Source organism: Mya arenaria, chromosome 5 (assembly GCF_026914265.1).
Source record: "Mya arenaria isolate MELC-2E11 chromosome 5, ASM2691426v1".
Taxonomy (NCBI): Eukaryota; Metazoa; Mollusca; class Bivalvia; order Myida; family Myidae; genus Mya; species Mya arenaria.
Window position 1 is genome coordinate 42398879 of NC_069126.1, and position 14835 is coordinate 42413713.

The window sequence follows — 14835 nt, forward strand, 5'->3', positions numbered from 1 at the left end:
TTTGAAAGATACGATGCAGTCATTGTTTAAAACTATGAATATCACACGCAGTCTGCCTTATAACATGAAAAGGTGTAAAACTGTGTGATCATAGAGTTTCATAGTACAATGCATCATTGTACTAAAAAGTTGAACAAATAACGAAAGCATGATTACAAATAAAAGCTACATGAATTAGATAATCTTTCCTTCAAAATTAATTAAAAATGTGTATTTGACAATCATCATGTCAACACTTCATGAACTTAATTTCAATTTTATAATATTCTACAAAGCCTTGCAAAATTCATGTTTATATAGAGTTCTGTTTTTAAATTAGACATTTTACAGTGAAATATGCATGTACACATTAATCCTTATCAATCTAGATCAACAAAACTGACCATTTCGTCTTGCCTTCCAACAAAAGGTTCATTTCTTTACATCTGGTTGAAAACAAACTTGTACGAATAAGTGCATGTATTTTTTTCAAGACTTTTAAGTCATATTATGTTTTAGTACCATAAATTTATCTAAGTTTATGTATATCTAAACTATTTCACTTATATATTTGACACTTTTAAACCCCAGTATGATACAAAACATACATTTATATCGACATGCAAAAGAGTGAAAGAAAACAAAAATAGCAAGGGACAAACACATTTACATATCACGTGGCTTGCTTAAAGGCCCAGTTTGTTTTAGTAGTAGTGAAGACATGTCAACCAATATTCATATATAAATGAATCTGCTTAACACTCACAATACATTGTAGCCAATAAGATTATGAAAAAATGCATTTTTCTCAATCGCAATCAACGTTCGACAAAACCAAAAGCATATTCGTATATTTAGAGCATGTAAAGTCGAGTCAGTGATACCGTTGGACATTTCCGTACATTTTGTTACTTTTCTGTTTAATAAAGAATCGTGGTGACAATAGGGTTTTATCAGACAGTATCTGAGACTATTTCACAATTTTATTCGCACTTATTATTTTTCTCAATTATTAAACCCTTAAACATTTTTAGCCTAAACGTTTTGAAAAAAAAAACTATTTGTTTTGGAACGAGCCAATTTTTGCGAAAATCTATGGAAACTAGTTTAAAAAGACTGCTGACGAAAAGTAAGATAGCAGATTGTTGTATTTAAGTAAACAAATTGAAGTTTAATGCAATTGACCAGAAATTTAAGAGACGTGATATTACCCCTATATTAAAGTGTTTTTTTTACTCCAATACATCATGTGTTTTTATTTCAAAATGAATAAATTAATCTTTTCACTTTTGAACACTTTTTTCAATGTATTAATTATCAAAGTGACCATATTAAATCCAGAAAGGGATATTATGTATTTTAACTAACTTTTTGCAAATAATGAATTTCAAGTTATGTTTTCAGAATTAGACTCAGACATTTCAAAAGAAGATATTTAAAAGCCATTACTTGAAATCTCTCAAACACTCAGGTCCAGATAATATGCTAAATGAATTTTTCGTATATGGTAAAAATGAAATGCTAATAAGTTAACATGCAATTTTTAAAAAGGGTCAAATTTAGGCATAATTCCAGATAATTGGTAAAAGGACTGTTTTGTTCCTATTTAAAATGCAGTATCAATAATCCTAATAATTGTAGAAGTGAACATTATTTAGTACTCGAGGTAAACACACATTCTAAGCAATAGACTAGATAATTTGCCTGAGCATAATTTCATATAAATCGAAGTTCAGGCTGGCTTAAGGAAAATGATTGGCACTATGGACAATGTGTTTGTACGTCATGGAGTCATTTCCTATATTATTGACAATAATAACAAGTTAAGTTGCGTTATTTTAGATTTTAGCAAAGCTTTCGATTATGTGATTAGACCAAATCTATGCCAGAAAATAATAATTGTAACATTTGTTTTTAATGTTATAAGAAGCATGTATCATTGTTTCAAATCATGAGCTAACGTAAGCAATACTCAAAGCAATATTTTTTCCTGTATGTTAGGAGTGCGGCATGGATAATATTTATCTCCTTTGCTTGTCTCATTATACTTAAATTGTTAAGAAAGAACGCTTTCACAAAATAGCGATAAAGGGATTGAGATGCATATGTTTTAAAGTAAGTTAGCTATATGCAGGTGATATTGTTCTGTTTTCTCAAATATCAGAGTGCTTACAGAAAGATTTTTGGTAATTTACTAGAGTATCGAATGTTATGGGTTTTAGAAAGTCAGGATTATTACTGAAGAACTTAAATTTTGAATATAATCGTGAAAAGGTAGAAGTCGTTAATGCCTTCCACAATTCAGATTTTGTATTTACAGCCGGTGGCTCAATTAATCAGACAAAAATAACACTTGCAGCTCAGTAAAGGAAAGCACTTTTTAAAATTCATTAATATATATACAATTTTACAAATATAATAATAAAACGTAGATTGGAATTAATTGATAAACTAGTATTACCAATTTTGAATTATGACTTTGAGGTCATGGGTTTTTTACACGGCAACTAATATTGAGCGTGTTAATACGCAGCATAATTATAACATTTCAGGTGTCAAAAGATCCACCCAGAATAATATTGTATATAGATAACTTGATAGAGTTCCGTTAATAGTTTGGTCCATCTGTTTCGGTCTGACAGATTTTCTTTTGGTCTGACAGATTGTTTGCGTCTTGTCAGAATGTCTGACACCGTCTGATATTGCTGAGAGGATTATCCGAGAATATAGGCACTACTTAATATTATAATATTTGCTGCCTTCCCTATAAAAACGTTAATAATAATAATAATAATAATAATAATAATAATAATAATAATAATAATAATAATAATAATAATAACAATAATAATGATAATAATAATAATAATAATAATAATAATAATAATAATAATAATAATAATAATAATAAATATATATATATTAAATACATTTGTAGTTTTTGTTGCATTAAATAGGCATGTATATACATGCATACGTTATTATAATGCCTATGTAATGGAACACAATCTATTAGTTTTTAAATAATAATTAAAATATCGTGCAGTCTTTCTGTAATGTGCTCAAATATAACCCAAGCAAATGGAGCATATCTTAAACACCTCAGTTTTATGTGAAATGAGTGAAAATATTCAAGTTTTAACTTAATCAAATATAGGCACACAGGCAAATGACTGAAAAAGTATCCATAGTAAAGAGTTGATTTGAAGCTTATAATGAAAGTCATTTGCGTTTATTTAATAAGCATGATTATTTAGTCTGATCATCTTATAAGAAAGTAGGACAAAACATCCCATGGACAAACGCTCCTAAGTCATTTTTACAATTATACCTCAAGCCTCAGAAAATTCCAGCCAAGCGAGAATTCTTACCTTTAGAAGAGGAAATCCTTTAAATCCAGATGCAGCCAACGTGAAGTTCGAGCCAAGTGAGTTGGAGCAAACGGGGTTCGACTGTATTTCACTGCTTTTGACTAATGGCGGGGCTCCCATCAGTCATTCGTTTATAAAAACGGTCAATGCACTACATTGTTATAAATATTTCCAGAAACTGCAAAAAATGCAAGAAGTTAACTCTGACCTCAGTCAGCAGGTGACGCGTGAAAGTGAAGAAATAACAAGAATGACAAATGTAATAAGTCAAACAGAAAAGGTAAGAGATTGTAACTTCGAACGTTCCAGGAATTCCTTTATTGAATTCATTTTTAACGAACTGTGATAACATGTAAGACGCGCTCGTTGGCGACTTTGACTTCGTACATATATCTTATATTTGACTATAACAAACACATCTGTACAGAATGCTATCAGGAACCTTAGGCACATAATTATATATGTTGGACCCTTTGAATGGGTTTAAGACGATTGCCATTCGCCTTTCGTTTTTATATAGAACAATATGTAATATAATAATATTGTCCGTTTAAGACAGCTTTTCTTTAATTTTGTAATAAACTGATAATGAATAATACATTTGTTACCATGGTAAAGGACCTTGTTAATAGAGTATTTATGAAATTGGATACAAATGGTCATTGTTTGAAATGAGAAAAATCAAGTAGACATATTGTAATATTATCATAATTCCAACCATCAATGTATTGCTTAGTTCAGATTGACTGTTTATAAATACAAACATCTTTACATTGGTGTTTGAATATAGACGGCAAGGTCCATGTCGACTTCATTGTTTACTTGGGTTTATCCAAAAAGACGTTTAAGATTTCCACATATTTTTAGGAAAAAGGCACATGCATAGGGAGACCGTTAAGTGTAGCTTAATATTGATTGAGTTTCGTCCCTGTCTTATAACAGATAAGCAACGTAAAAAAAATCATTATGTAAAGTCAGGTTTTAATATTGTTATATTAAACTCAATGTTTAACTGTTTGAATGGGTTCGCAATAGAAAAAGTGAATTAGATATTTGCAAATAAATGCGAATATGGTAAAGATTTTAATAAAGTAGGAATGATAACATGAGACGAGGAACAAAATGGGGTTCGCGATAGAAAAGGGGAATTTGATATTTGCAAATAATTTTATGTATTACGACGCGTATCGTATGAGTCAACGTGTTTTCTCAGATAAACTTCCTACATTCCAGTGAACCTGCAAATTGTTGCCTAGATGTTAGGCATTCTAAACCTTAACCACATGACTAGACTAGAATATTTTTTTTCAAGTCAAACATTGCTGGACCGCACGTGTTTATTCTTTATGAAAGAAAAAAACGATTTCCTAAACCCAGTAAACCCAAGAAGCAAATTTCGAACTCGATAGCAAATAGTATATAACGGATGCATCTTGTATTATGTGAAAAATTATAAAAAGTGTTGCCATGTAGTTTCTTACAATTTCAGTATTCAGTAATCGGCAGCGTTTTGTTTTATTTCTTAGCAACATAAAAAACCGGACGAGCAAGCCATCCATGCAACTCCATGGCACAAACCCTGCACATGGGCTTCGAGCGACCACAACTAGCATTGTTTCAGATCAAGCGCCCACAGGCTCGGTTGACACGTGACGGTTTCGACGACCGTATCATACATGTATACATGTTGTTCATTATTTGGATGATATATAATGGATACTAATACGAAATTACTGTCAATTGTTCTAGGAATACTGTGTTTTGTTGCGTATATAATATAGTTTATATTTTTCGTGCGGACGTAATTAAACTGTTTTTAAACAGCAGTAATAATACAATATCTGTCTGACACTGCTGGCAGAGGAACTTCGGCTAAGTTGTCCTACTCGTTGTTCTAGGAGTATTATAATTAATGCTCTTTATTAATCAACTGTCTTTTAATCTAAATTTAACTATAAAATCGCAATCAAACTCATTCGACATCTTAAAGGCTCACAATATAGGTTGATGTAAAAACATACACTTTTAAAGTTTATGCATAATCATGTTTAACTCATTTGATTATATTGCTAGAAACTTAAAATTGCATATGCGTAAGGTAGAGCTAAAAATATTATCATTTCTATATGTTTTTTTTTTCTGGCCAATCGGCCACCAATTCCCCAACAAAATAGCGCCAAAACATATTGCCTTTTAAGTCAACGCTGATCTGAACCCGAATCGTATGTTGTTGTGTTTTGTAAAATGACTTAAGCATAATAATGCATAATATTAAAAACTATATTGTTTTGAATAACCCTTTATTAATCATTGTGTGCCTTTAACAATCGTGGCATACAACTAAACGACACTAAGTTTAACCATTCATAGAGCATTGCAAGAGATGTCTTTTATTTTTCTTTCGATGGACGATGCAGTTTGTATAACCATCGACTTATTAAAAATAGTGTCATAGAAATAAAAGAAAACATGTACAATTTTTTTCAATCTCATTAAAATCAGATCCCCAATACACGCTTCACGACGTTACGCTATGTGGATCTGAGGACTTCACGTAAGGGGTCACCTTAGATTGACCTCTCCACTAGCCAATGAAATTGCTCGTTACGTCGAAGGCAAACACGAAGCTGACGTTTTCTCAAAACGTCATGGCCGAATTAAGCTGTGAGTATATGGCAATTTTACAAAATTTAGCAAATTCGTATGCTCAGAATGGTGTCGTTTTGATAAAACTTTCAGGGTTTCTTCCAAAACTACTTTTCTCTCTGTATACCAGATGCCATTAAAAGGACACCATTTTAAGATGCTGCAATAGCCGTTTATTTACGAGGTAAACACCGGCATCCGTCACTTGTAGATGTAAACCGATTGCTACTGGATTAAGTTTATAATAAATATTACTTTCCATCCTGTATTTCTTTAAGTGTTTATTTTTACGTGTCATTGATTACTGAAGTATTCCCGTAATTAACACTACCAAAAAACAAAATGGCGTCTTAGAAAATTGAACTTGTTTGTTAGTAAACCAATTCTAATATGATCATAACATTACGAACTATTGACCTATTATAAACGATGCGGATACATAAGCGTGAGTAAAATATTAAATATGAATAGTTTAATACCATAATATTAACGGGTTATTCTGATGTCCATGAAAAGTTATGAACTTGCTTTTTGTCCAGTTGACTGACACTCATTTTCACCAAATATATTACATTATTTATTCATTTCGTATGTACAAATGTTATGACTCTTCTGCAGCATTAGATACTCTGTAAGGCCTTCTTGGAAAGAATTATTGGAATGCACAGTTAAATAAAAACACCGGATTATGAAACGTAAATACAAAATTGTATTGTGTGTCGGTAAGAACCAGCCGCCCGGTTAGCTTAGTTGCGTAGAGCGTCGTGCTAGCGTTCCGGCGGTCGTGGGTTCGAGCCTTACCCCGGCATACTTAACCTCGCAGGTTACTTTAATATTGTAAATTATTGTAGATCATCATAGTTGATGTGTGAACCAGGCCCTGGCGGAGACAAAGTGTTTATTTCGCCAATATATTGTAATAATAATGTAAATGATAATATTTTATGACAGTCATAGATGAATACTATTGAATAAATAAGCTGAATTTTATTAATAACCATGTATTTTTTCAGTATAAATATGAGTCTTTGAGTTCTCTTCCCCAACCGGATATCCTACAATACAGATATCATAAAGGATTTGAAACCAGATGACACCCATCCAGGATACAAGCAGAGTTTATTGGTATGTACTAGCAGTTGTAGATTAATTTAAAAATTCCTTAGATTAAAGCTTGTACACTGTCATTTCATAGAGTTTAAAACAAATATGATCTGAGCTATCTTCCCTGGTTGAGTTAACATTTGAATATTTTTATAATGTTTAGATTATTTTAACAGTTGTTGTGACCACATGACTACCTCATGATCACAGAATGAGAGGGCGCTGCAAGCAGTGCCCTGATTGGCTGGCTAGAGAAAAACTGTGGGTTACAACATACAGAACCAGACAGAACCAGACGTATATCTTAGCAGTTACTGTATCAGGTATCATGGATGGTAAGTGCTGCTTAACATGTGTGTAACTGTTCATTGTATTTGTACTTTAAAAAATGCAATACAGTACTCTCCAAGTTTATTTAATCTTGTCCCATGGATGAATGTTACTGATGTACTTGTCCACAATAATACATTCTTAAAAAATAGACCTACACTAATATTAAAACAAGTAATTATAATTTCACTGTTTATTTAAAGAATACATTTTATGTACATGTTCTTGTGTGCAGAATAAGTTACTAACTAATGTTACATTGACATGAAGTGAAATGAATGTGTTTGTTTTTTGACAACTTATTTCTTTTAGTTGAACAATTCAGGAAGTCCAGCTGTCTGAAAGTCTGAGAAGAAGGTGTTCCTGTATTTACCATATCCATATGGTAATCCTTAGACACAAACAGAACAGGTGAAAACATATTCAATTAAAATTTTCATCAAACTTGTTTTTATTTTATTTAAGGAATAGAAAATAGGTAGATATAATACTACTTGAAGTTAATGATTAAAGCATCTTTGGATTCCATGTGTTTGCAATATTTGTGAAAAGATAAAAAAGTTTTGTTTTTTTAAAAGTTTGAATGACATTACATTTCAAGTCTGGAAATATACTTGTTAAGAATTATTATTTCACTCTGTCAAAGACGGAAATCAGTGTAGAAATTTAAAGTAAATCATATTAGATGACTTAACATATTTTATTACTTAGAATCCAGAATTTATTTATTCAACTATTCTTTCAATTCATTATTAAGGTATACTATGGAAGTGCAGAACAACTGGGATTCTGGCTGCCTCATAACAGCAACCATTATGTAAACCAATATGTTAAGAAAAAAGAAAACAGGAGTCAAAATATTTGAAGTTCACATTAAACATGATCAGCTATGATGAATTTGATCATTTATACAGATCAGTGAAATTCACTTCATTAGCTATATATACTGCACATGAATACAGTTTGTCACCAATCATTAACTATTTTATTTGTTAATTGTTGTATTAAATGTGTCTCTATATGTTATGTTTATGTTATGGTTAAAGTTTATTAGTTTGAATTTACCAAAATTAAATGTCTTAATGTGACAGACACACCATTTAGCAGCTTAGTGTTTGAGATGATATTTTGTCAACTGACCCAGCTTCTGTTCAAACCTACTGATTCACTTCATTAAATCAATAACTACTGAATGCTGATTTACCTTAATAAATGTATACCAGATTTGAAAAGTACTGCCATCCCAATGGACAAAATATAGTTTTGAACACTAAGGCTACATATATCGGGTATCTATTTTATTTGATAAACTGCTTCCAGAATACTATGATCTCATTTATTTTTCTTGTATATTTGAAGTATAATTAATCAAATCACCGAGTTAGATACAGACGTTTGAGAATAATTATGTCACTTCATCCTCCCTCTATTATGGCTGAAAGAAAATCTATGTTTTCTTTACAGATTGTTCCATTACATGTATAAACTATAAAAGAAATCGAAATATGATAGAAATTTCTCTGAAGTGAAATATAATGCCCCAATTAATTTAGTACAAAAAGTTTAGGTGGTGAAAGCATCTAAACACCCAACTGTTGACTGCTTTTAACCAGTTTATCAGAAGGTACAAAAGAAGGTTGTTGTTTTTTGTAACAAAAGAAGGTTGTTTTTTGCTATGTGCGCTCAGTATTTTATCAATATCGCGAGAATACTCCGCTCGAATGATGTGATTACTGAACATGATGATGAAGTAGATTTTAAAATCTTAATTTTATCAGCCGAAACACTTCCCAAATATCAAAACCTGATGTCGGGTTGGCAAAGGCGAAACCAATTATGTCCAATGTAATTATTAATATTTAGAATGATACTCATAAACAATAACACCCTAATTCACATTTCTAAGTATAACTTAAATGAAATACCCCACAAAATATTCATATTATTCACCTGATTCAGTCTTTACTCTTAAATCAAAATATTTTTGGGGCATTCTCTGAAAAATATAATATTTTTTTACTCAAATGCAGAGGGTCCCAGCCTCCTGGTTTTTTTATATTATCTTAAAACCTGTTTGATGATACATCCTTCTCCTAATAAAAGATAATATAAAAAAAATATCTTATTATTTATTAAATGAACCTCACTCTTCTAAGTTCCAAAATATTGCAGTTGCAATGCAGTAAAAACAGTTTATACCACAGGGGTTTCCCTCGTAAAAATAACGAAAAAACCCGACTGAGCTTTACACAATTAAATACAAGTCAACTTAAAACTTACCTGGCTTACAGTAACATTTACTGTGCAACATGATTAGCATAGATGATAGTTTACACATGCTATACTTAGGTGTTTACATATAACATTAACAATGTATCAATATGAACACTTGTAAGCATAGATTTGTACAAATAATGACTAACTTTCAGCATTTAACTGGTCAATCACCGTGATTAAAGTCTGAGATCGAAGTTCAGGTCCAGGAATCTAGACAATGATGTTGCTCGTGCTCGCGAATATGTATTACATTGTCAAATTCAAAACATCACATAAGGTTTGTAGTGGTGTATCATATATGGGTCTAATTAATAATGTTATTTATCCATTTACACGATATGCTCTCGTGTAAAAGCATTATATAACTTTATTTAATCAAATCAAGTTTTTATTGTCGTTTTCCGATTCAATTGAACTGTCATCCTTGACCTTGTTATTTATTTCACGCTTCCTTAATTTATCAAAGGCTAACAGTCACTGATTTTCGGAAAGAAATTGTTAAAGCGGGCAGGGAGATCCCGGGTCAGCATCGTCAACAACGACGCCATTTAAAGTTTTAACCAAACCTGCTACGCTACGAACGTTATCATTGGTCATGATTTAGTGCACCTGCTTATCAATATGCAAGGTATAAAGGTTAACTTGAGGTGACCTCTAACGTCATGTTCTCAGATCGTACATAACGTAATGAAATGAAGTGAACGTCACGATATGAGTTTAATGAGATTGCATTTTTGCGAGCATCCATATGATATGATTTTAGATTTCTATACATCGACGTTGCCATCTTGAAAACAATGTAAACATTGTTTAGCACAATTAAACACCAGTTGTTAATGCAAACTAACGAACAAATCGTGAAATCATGCAAGACAAAAAATACAAGCATAATGACGCTACAGGGAATCAAACTATTTACTTTTGTGCCCCTAAGATTATTTATTTTGTATAGGCTTTATACCTGTATATGAATACACCACAATTGCAAAAGGAAACCTATCGACCAAATCAAACATCGTCTGGTAAACAATAAGTATTGATTTTCAATTTGATTTGATTTCAATTGATTCCCCCAATTAAAAGCATTTAATAATTGAGAGTTTCTAAATAATAGTACGCGAATAAAAATAACTACATATGTTTACCGATTCGAACCATTTCTATGTGCGTATCAGTCTATGCTTTATCTTAGTGTGTATAAACTTCGTATATAAAGCCAAATGAAACGTAATATCAATGGGGCACAATTGAGTCCGCCCATGATAATAAATTGTCTACAAACGTTCATAGGTTTAGTGTCAAGCAGCAAAGCAGAAGGTCCTTATGACGAAACCATGATAAAACAACTGATGACATATGTTTTGCTACAGATTACAGATCATTCCCATTTTACCAGCGGTTCATGTTGTCTGGGAGTACTGTTCTTAGACTTATCTTTTTTGTGTTTTTAAGTAAATGTTCAATGAAACCGCCAATAGGTTTAAAAATCCGCCCAAAACACATGTTCTAAAAGTGTTTTAACATAGTTACCTTTGACTGGATATTTTTTCGAAGAACGCCATGTGAGTGGTCTATGAGGAAAACGTGGATGGACAATTTCTACCCGGACAGAAGCATTGCTAAAGATTCCATCCTGATTTGTGAAATTAAGGCCGAATGAAAACCTTTGTGCACGAGAACCATCACACGTTGCGTTGACGCAGTAGTCTGTATTGTTGAAACTTACATTCCTCAAGTTGATTGGTGCCTTAGAAGAAATCTAAGTAAATTAGGTTCAACACAGAGAGAAATTACTCAAATTAAAGCAAATTAAAATTAAACCACTTGTTAATGACACAGTTAATTTACAAAGAATAGCATTTATTCGATAAAACAATTTATTTTAATCACAAAGTTTAAAGTACTGGGTACCATTTAGCAGTTTTAAAAGTAGTATCTGGTTGCTACCTACCAAATATTTGAAACATTTCAGACACCTTGAAAGTAAACTGAGAATGTTTGAACCTGGTAATGAAACACATTAGAACAAAAACATCAAATAATAAATCGTTTGCATGCCACTGCAATTAATTTCTAAAAAAATATTAAATTATATACAATAACGATTTGAACTATGTTGCATTTCCGGTCAGTTGAAGTTTTAAGCAATATCAATGTGAAATGGATCATTGAGCATTAAAATGTAGGAATTTTGTCAAAGGTACAATAACAAGCCTATATATATATATATATATATATATATATATATATATATATGCATAATTGTTCGCAACGTCATCAAAAGGTTCAATGGATGTAAGTTAACAAATCTAATCAGCTAGATAAAATAAACTTACGTTTGAATCTTCAATGAACCATGAATTTTTCATCTCTGACAAAGTTGCACCGAAACTGCAAGATGTTGTTATATACACAGCTGCGTCTCCTTCGTAAATGATGAATGTGTCGTTGTCAAAATCTTAAATTTAAATCATGTATAAGAAACGCAGTCCAAGTAATAATAATGTGTACCGTATTTTGGTAAAATAACGTATTTGTTTAATCTACCAAATGGTTAGTGCTATAAACAAACATCTAAATAACATCGTAAGTAATTACCGTCGATGTCCTTAATATTATGTCATTCATATCATTTTGAAATCTGCAGTATTTCAATAAATATTCGCCATTCGTTAATTTCGAAATGTTTGTATACCTTTAAAAGAAACGCTGACAGAGTCTTGAAGGCCTGTGTCCAAATCAATACATGTGTACGTTCCACAAAGGGACTGGTCGAAGGTGTTTACCGATTCCAGTTGAAAGTAGTTTGGAATATGTAAACTGTCGACAAACACCAGGAATCTGCCATCGTTAACAACGGATACTGACAGTACATTACATGTTTGGATTAGTTCTAAACGAAACTCAATATTTGCCGAGCTCTTGTTGGTAAAACATTGAATTGAAAGGGGTTTTGATTTGTCCAGGATGAGGCGATTATTTAGGATGTATATGGATGCCACATTGCCTGTAAAACAAGGAATTATATGCTCTTATCAAATAAGTACATGCGTTATGTAGAAACGAGGCCACTAGAACTAGATTATAGGTGTGCGTAAATAAATGTTTTAGAAACGGTCATTATCTTAAAACTAATGTTTTCATAGTCGCTTGAATGTAATTTTATTGAACGATAAACGAGGGTTATGGAATAGCTTGATATACATATGATGACGCATAATCAGTATTATGTCGTAATGGCTTTATTTATTGAAGACTAGTACATAATGCAGCCATTATCAAGTTACTTCATTAGAAGACGACTCTTAACCTAATATGTTACCAATAGTATTTTAGAAATAGATGAAAACAAAAGCTCAATGTAGAGATAAATAGTTAAATATATGTCTTACCTATCAAAATTAACAAAACGCTCCACAACTTCATTATTTCTTCTCCCAGAGATACATTTAAGGCTAGAATCGTTAGATGATTTACTTCATTCCACTTAGGCCTTGATGTTTTGAAATGGTTTTGAAAGAAAAACGGAAATTGGTTTCAATACCATGAACGTTGATCGCTTCAGAGAAATTTCTATCATATTTCGATTTCTTTTATAGTTTATACATGTAATGGAACAATCTGTAAAGAAAACATAGATTTTCTTTCAGCCATAATAGAGGGAGGATGAAGTGACATAATTATTCTCAAACGTCTGTATCTAACTCGGTGATTTGATTAATTATACTTCAAATATACAAGAAAAATAAATAAGATCATAGTATTCTGGAAGCAGTTTATCAAATAAAATAGATACCCGATATATGTAGCCTTAGTGTTCAAAACTATATTTTGTCCATTGGGATGGCAGTACTTTTCAAATCTGGTATACATTTATTAAGGTAAATCAGCATTCAGTAGTTATTGATTTAATGAAGTGAATCAGTAGGTTTGAACAGAAGCTGGGTCAGTTGACAAAATATCATCTCAAACACTAAGCTGCTAAATGGTGTGTCTGTCACATTAAGACATTTAATTTTGGTAAATTCAAACTAATAAACTTTAACCATAACATAAACATAACATATAGAGACACATTTAATACAACAATTAACAAATAAAATAGATAATGATTGGTGACAAACTGTATTCATGTGCAGTATATATAGCTAATGAAGTGAATTTCACTGATCTGTATAAATGATCAAATTCATCATAGCTGATCATGTTTAATGTGAACTTCAAATATTTCGACTCCTGTTTTCTTTTTTCTTAACATATTGGTTTACATAATGGTTGCTGTTATGAGGCAGCCAGAATCCCAGTTGTTCTGCACTTCCATAGTATACCTTAATAATGAATTGAAAGAATAGTTGAATAAATAAATTCTGGATTCTAAGTAATAAAATATGTTAAGTCATCTAATATGATTTACTTTAAATTTCTACACTGATTTCCGTCTTTGACAGAGTGAAATAATAATTCTAAACAAGTATATTTCCAGACTTGAAATGTAATGTCATTCAAACTTTTAAAAAAACAAAACTTTTTTATCTTTTCACAAATATTGCAAACACATGGAATCCAGAGATGCTTTAATCATTAACTTCAAGTAGTATTATATCTACCTATTTTCTATTCCTTAAATAAAATAAAAACAAGTTTGATGAAAATTTTAATTGAATATGTTTTCACCTGTTCTGTTTGTGTCTAAGGATTACCATATGGATATGGTAAATACAGGAACACCTTCTTCTCAGACTTTCAGACAGCTGGACTTCCTGAATTGTTCAACTAAAAGAAATAAGTTGTCAAAAAACAAACACATTCATTTCACTTCATGTCAATGTAACATTAGTTAGTAACTTATTCTGCACACAAGAACATGTACATAAAAATGTATTCTTTAAATAAACAGTGAAATTATAATTACTTGTTTTAATATTAGTGTAGGTCTATTTTTTAAGAATGTATTATTGTGGACAAGTACATCAGTAACATTCATCCATGGGACAAGATTAAATAAACTTGGAGAGTACTGTATTGCATTTTTTAAAGTACAAATACAATGAACAGTTACACACATGTTAAGCAGCACTTACCATCCATGATACCTGATACAGTAACTGCTAAGATATACGTCTGTTCT

General features: G+C 31.3%; 1 protein-coding gene across 1 annotated transcript in view; it reads right to left on the bottom strand.

The window, feature by feature from the left end:
• Positions 1-13172, bottom strand: part of LOC128235724 (uncharacterized) — a 31986-nt gene extending 18814 nt beyond the window's left edge. The window contains exons 1-3 of the mRNA XM_052950525.1: positions 13100-13172; positions 12403-12714; positions 12044-12165 (exon numbers count right to left, since the gene is read on the bottom strand). Coding sequence (XP_052806485.1) covers positions 12044-12165; positions 12403-12714; positions 13100-13133 — 468 coding nt within the window. The 5' untranslated portion in view covers positions 13134-13172. The remainder of the gene's footprint in view (positions 1-12043; positions 12166-12402; positions 12715-13099) is intronic.
• Between the last annotated feature and the right edge of the window lie 1663 nt (positions 13173-14835).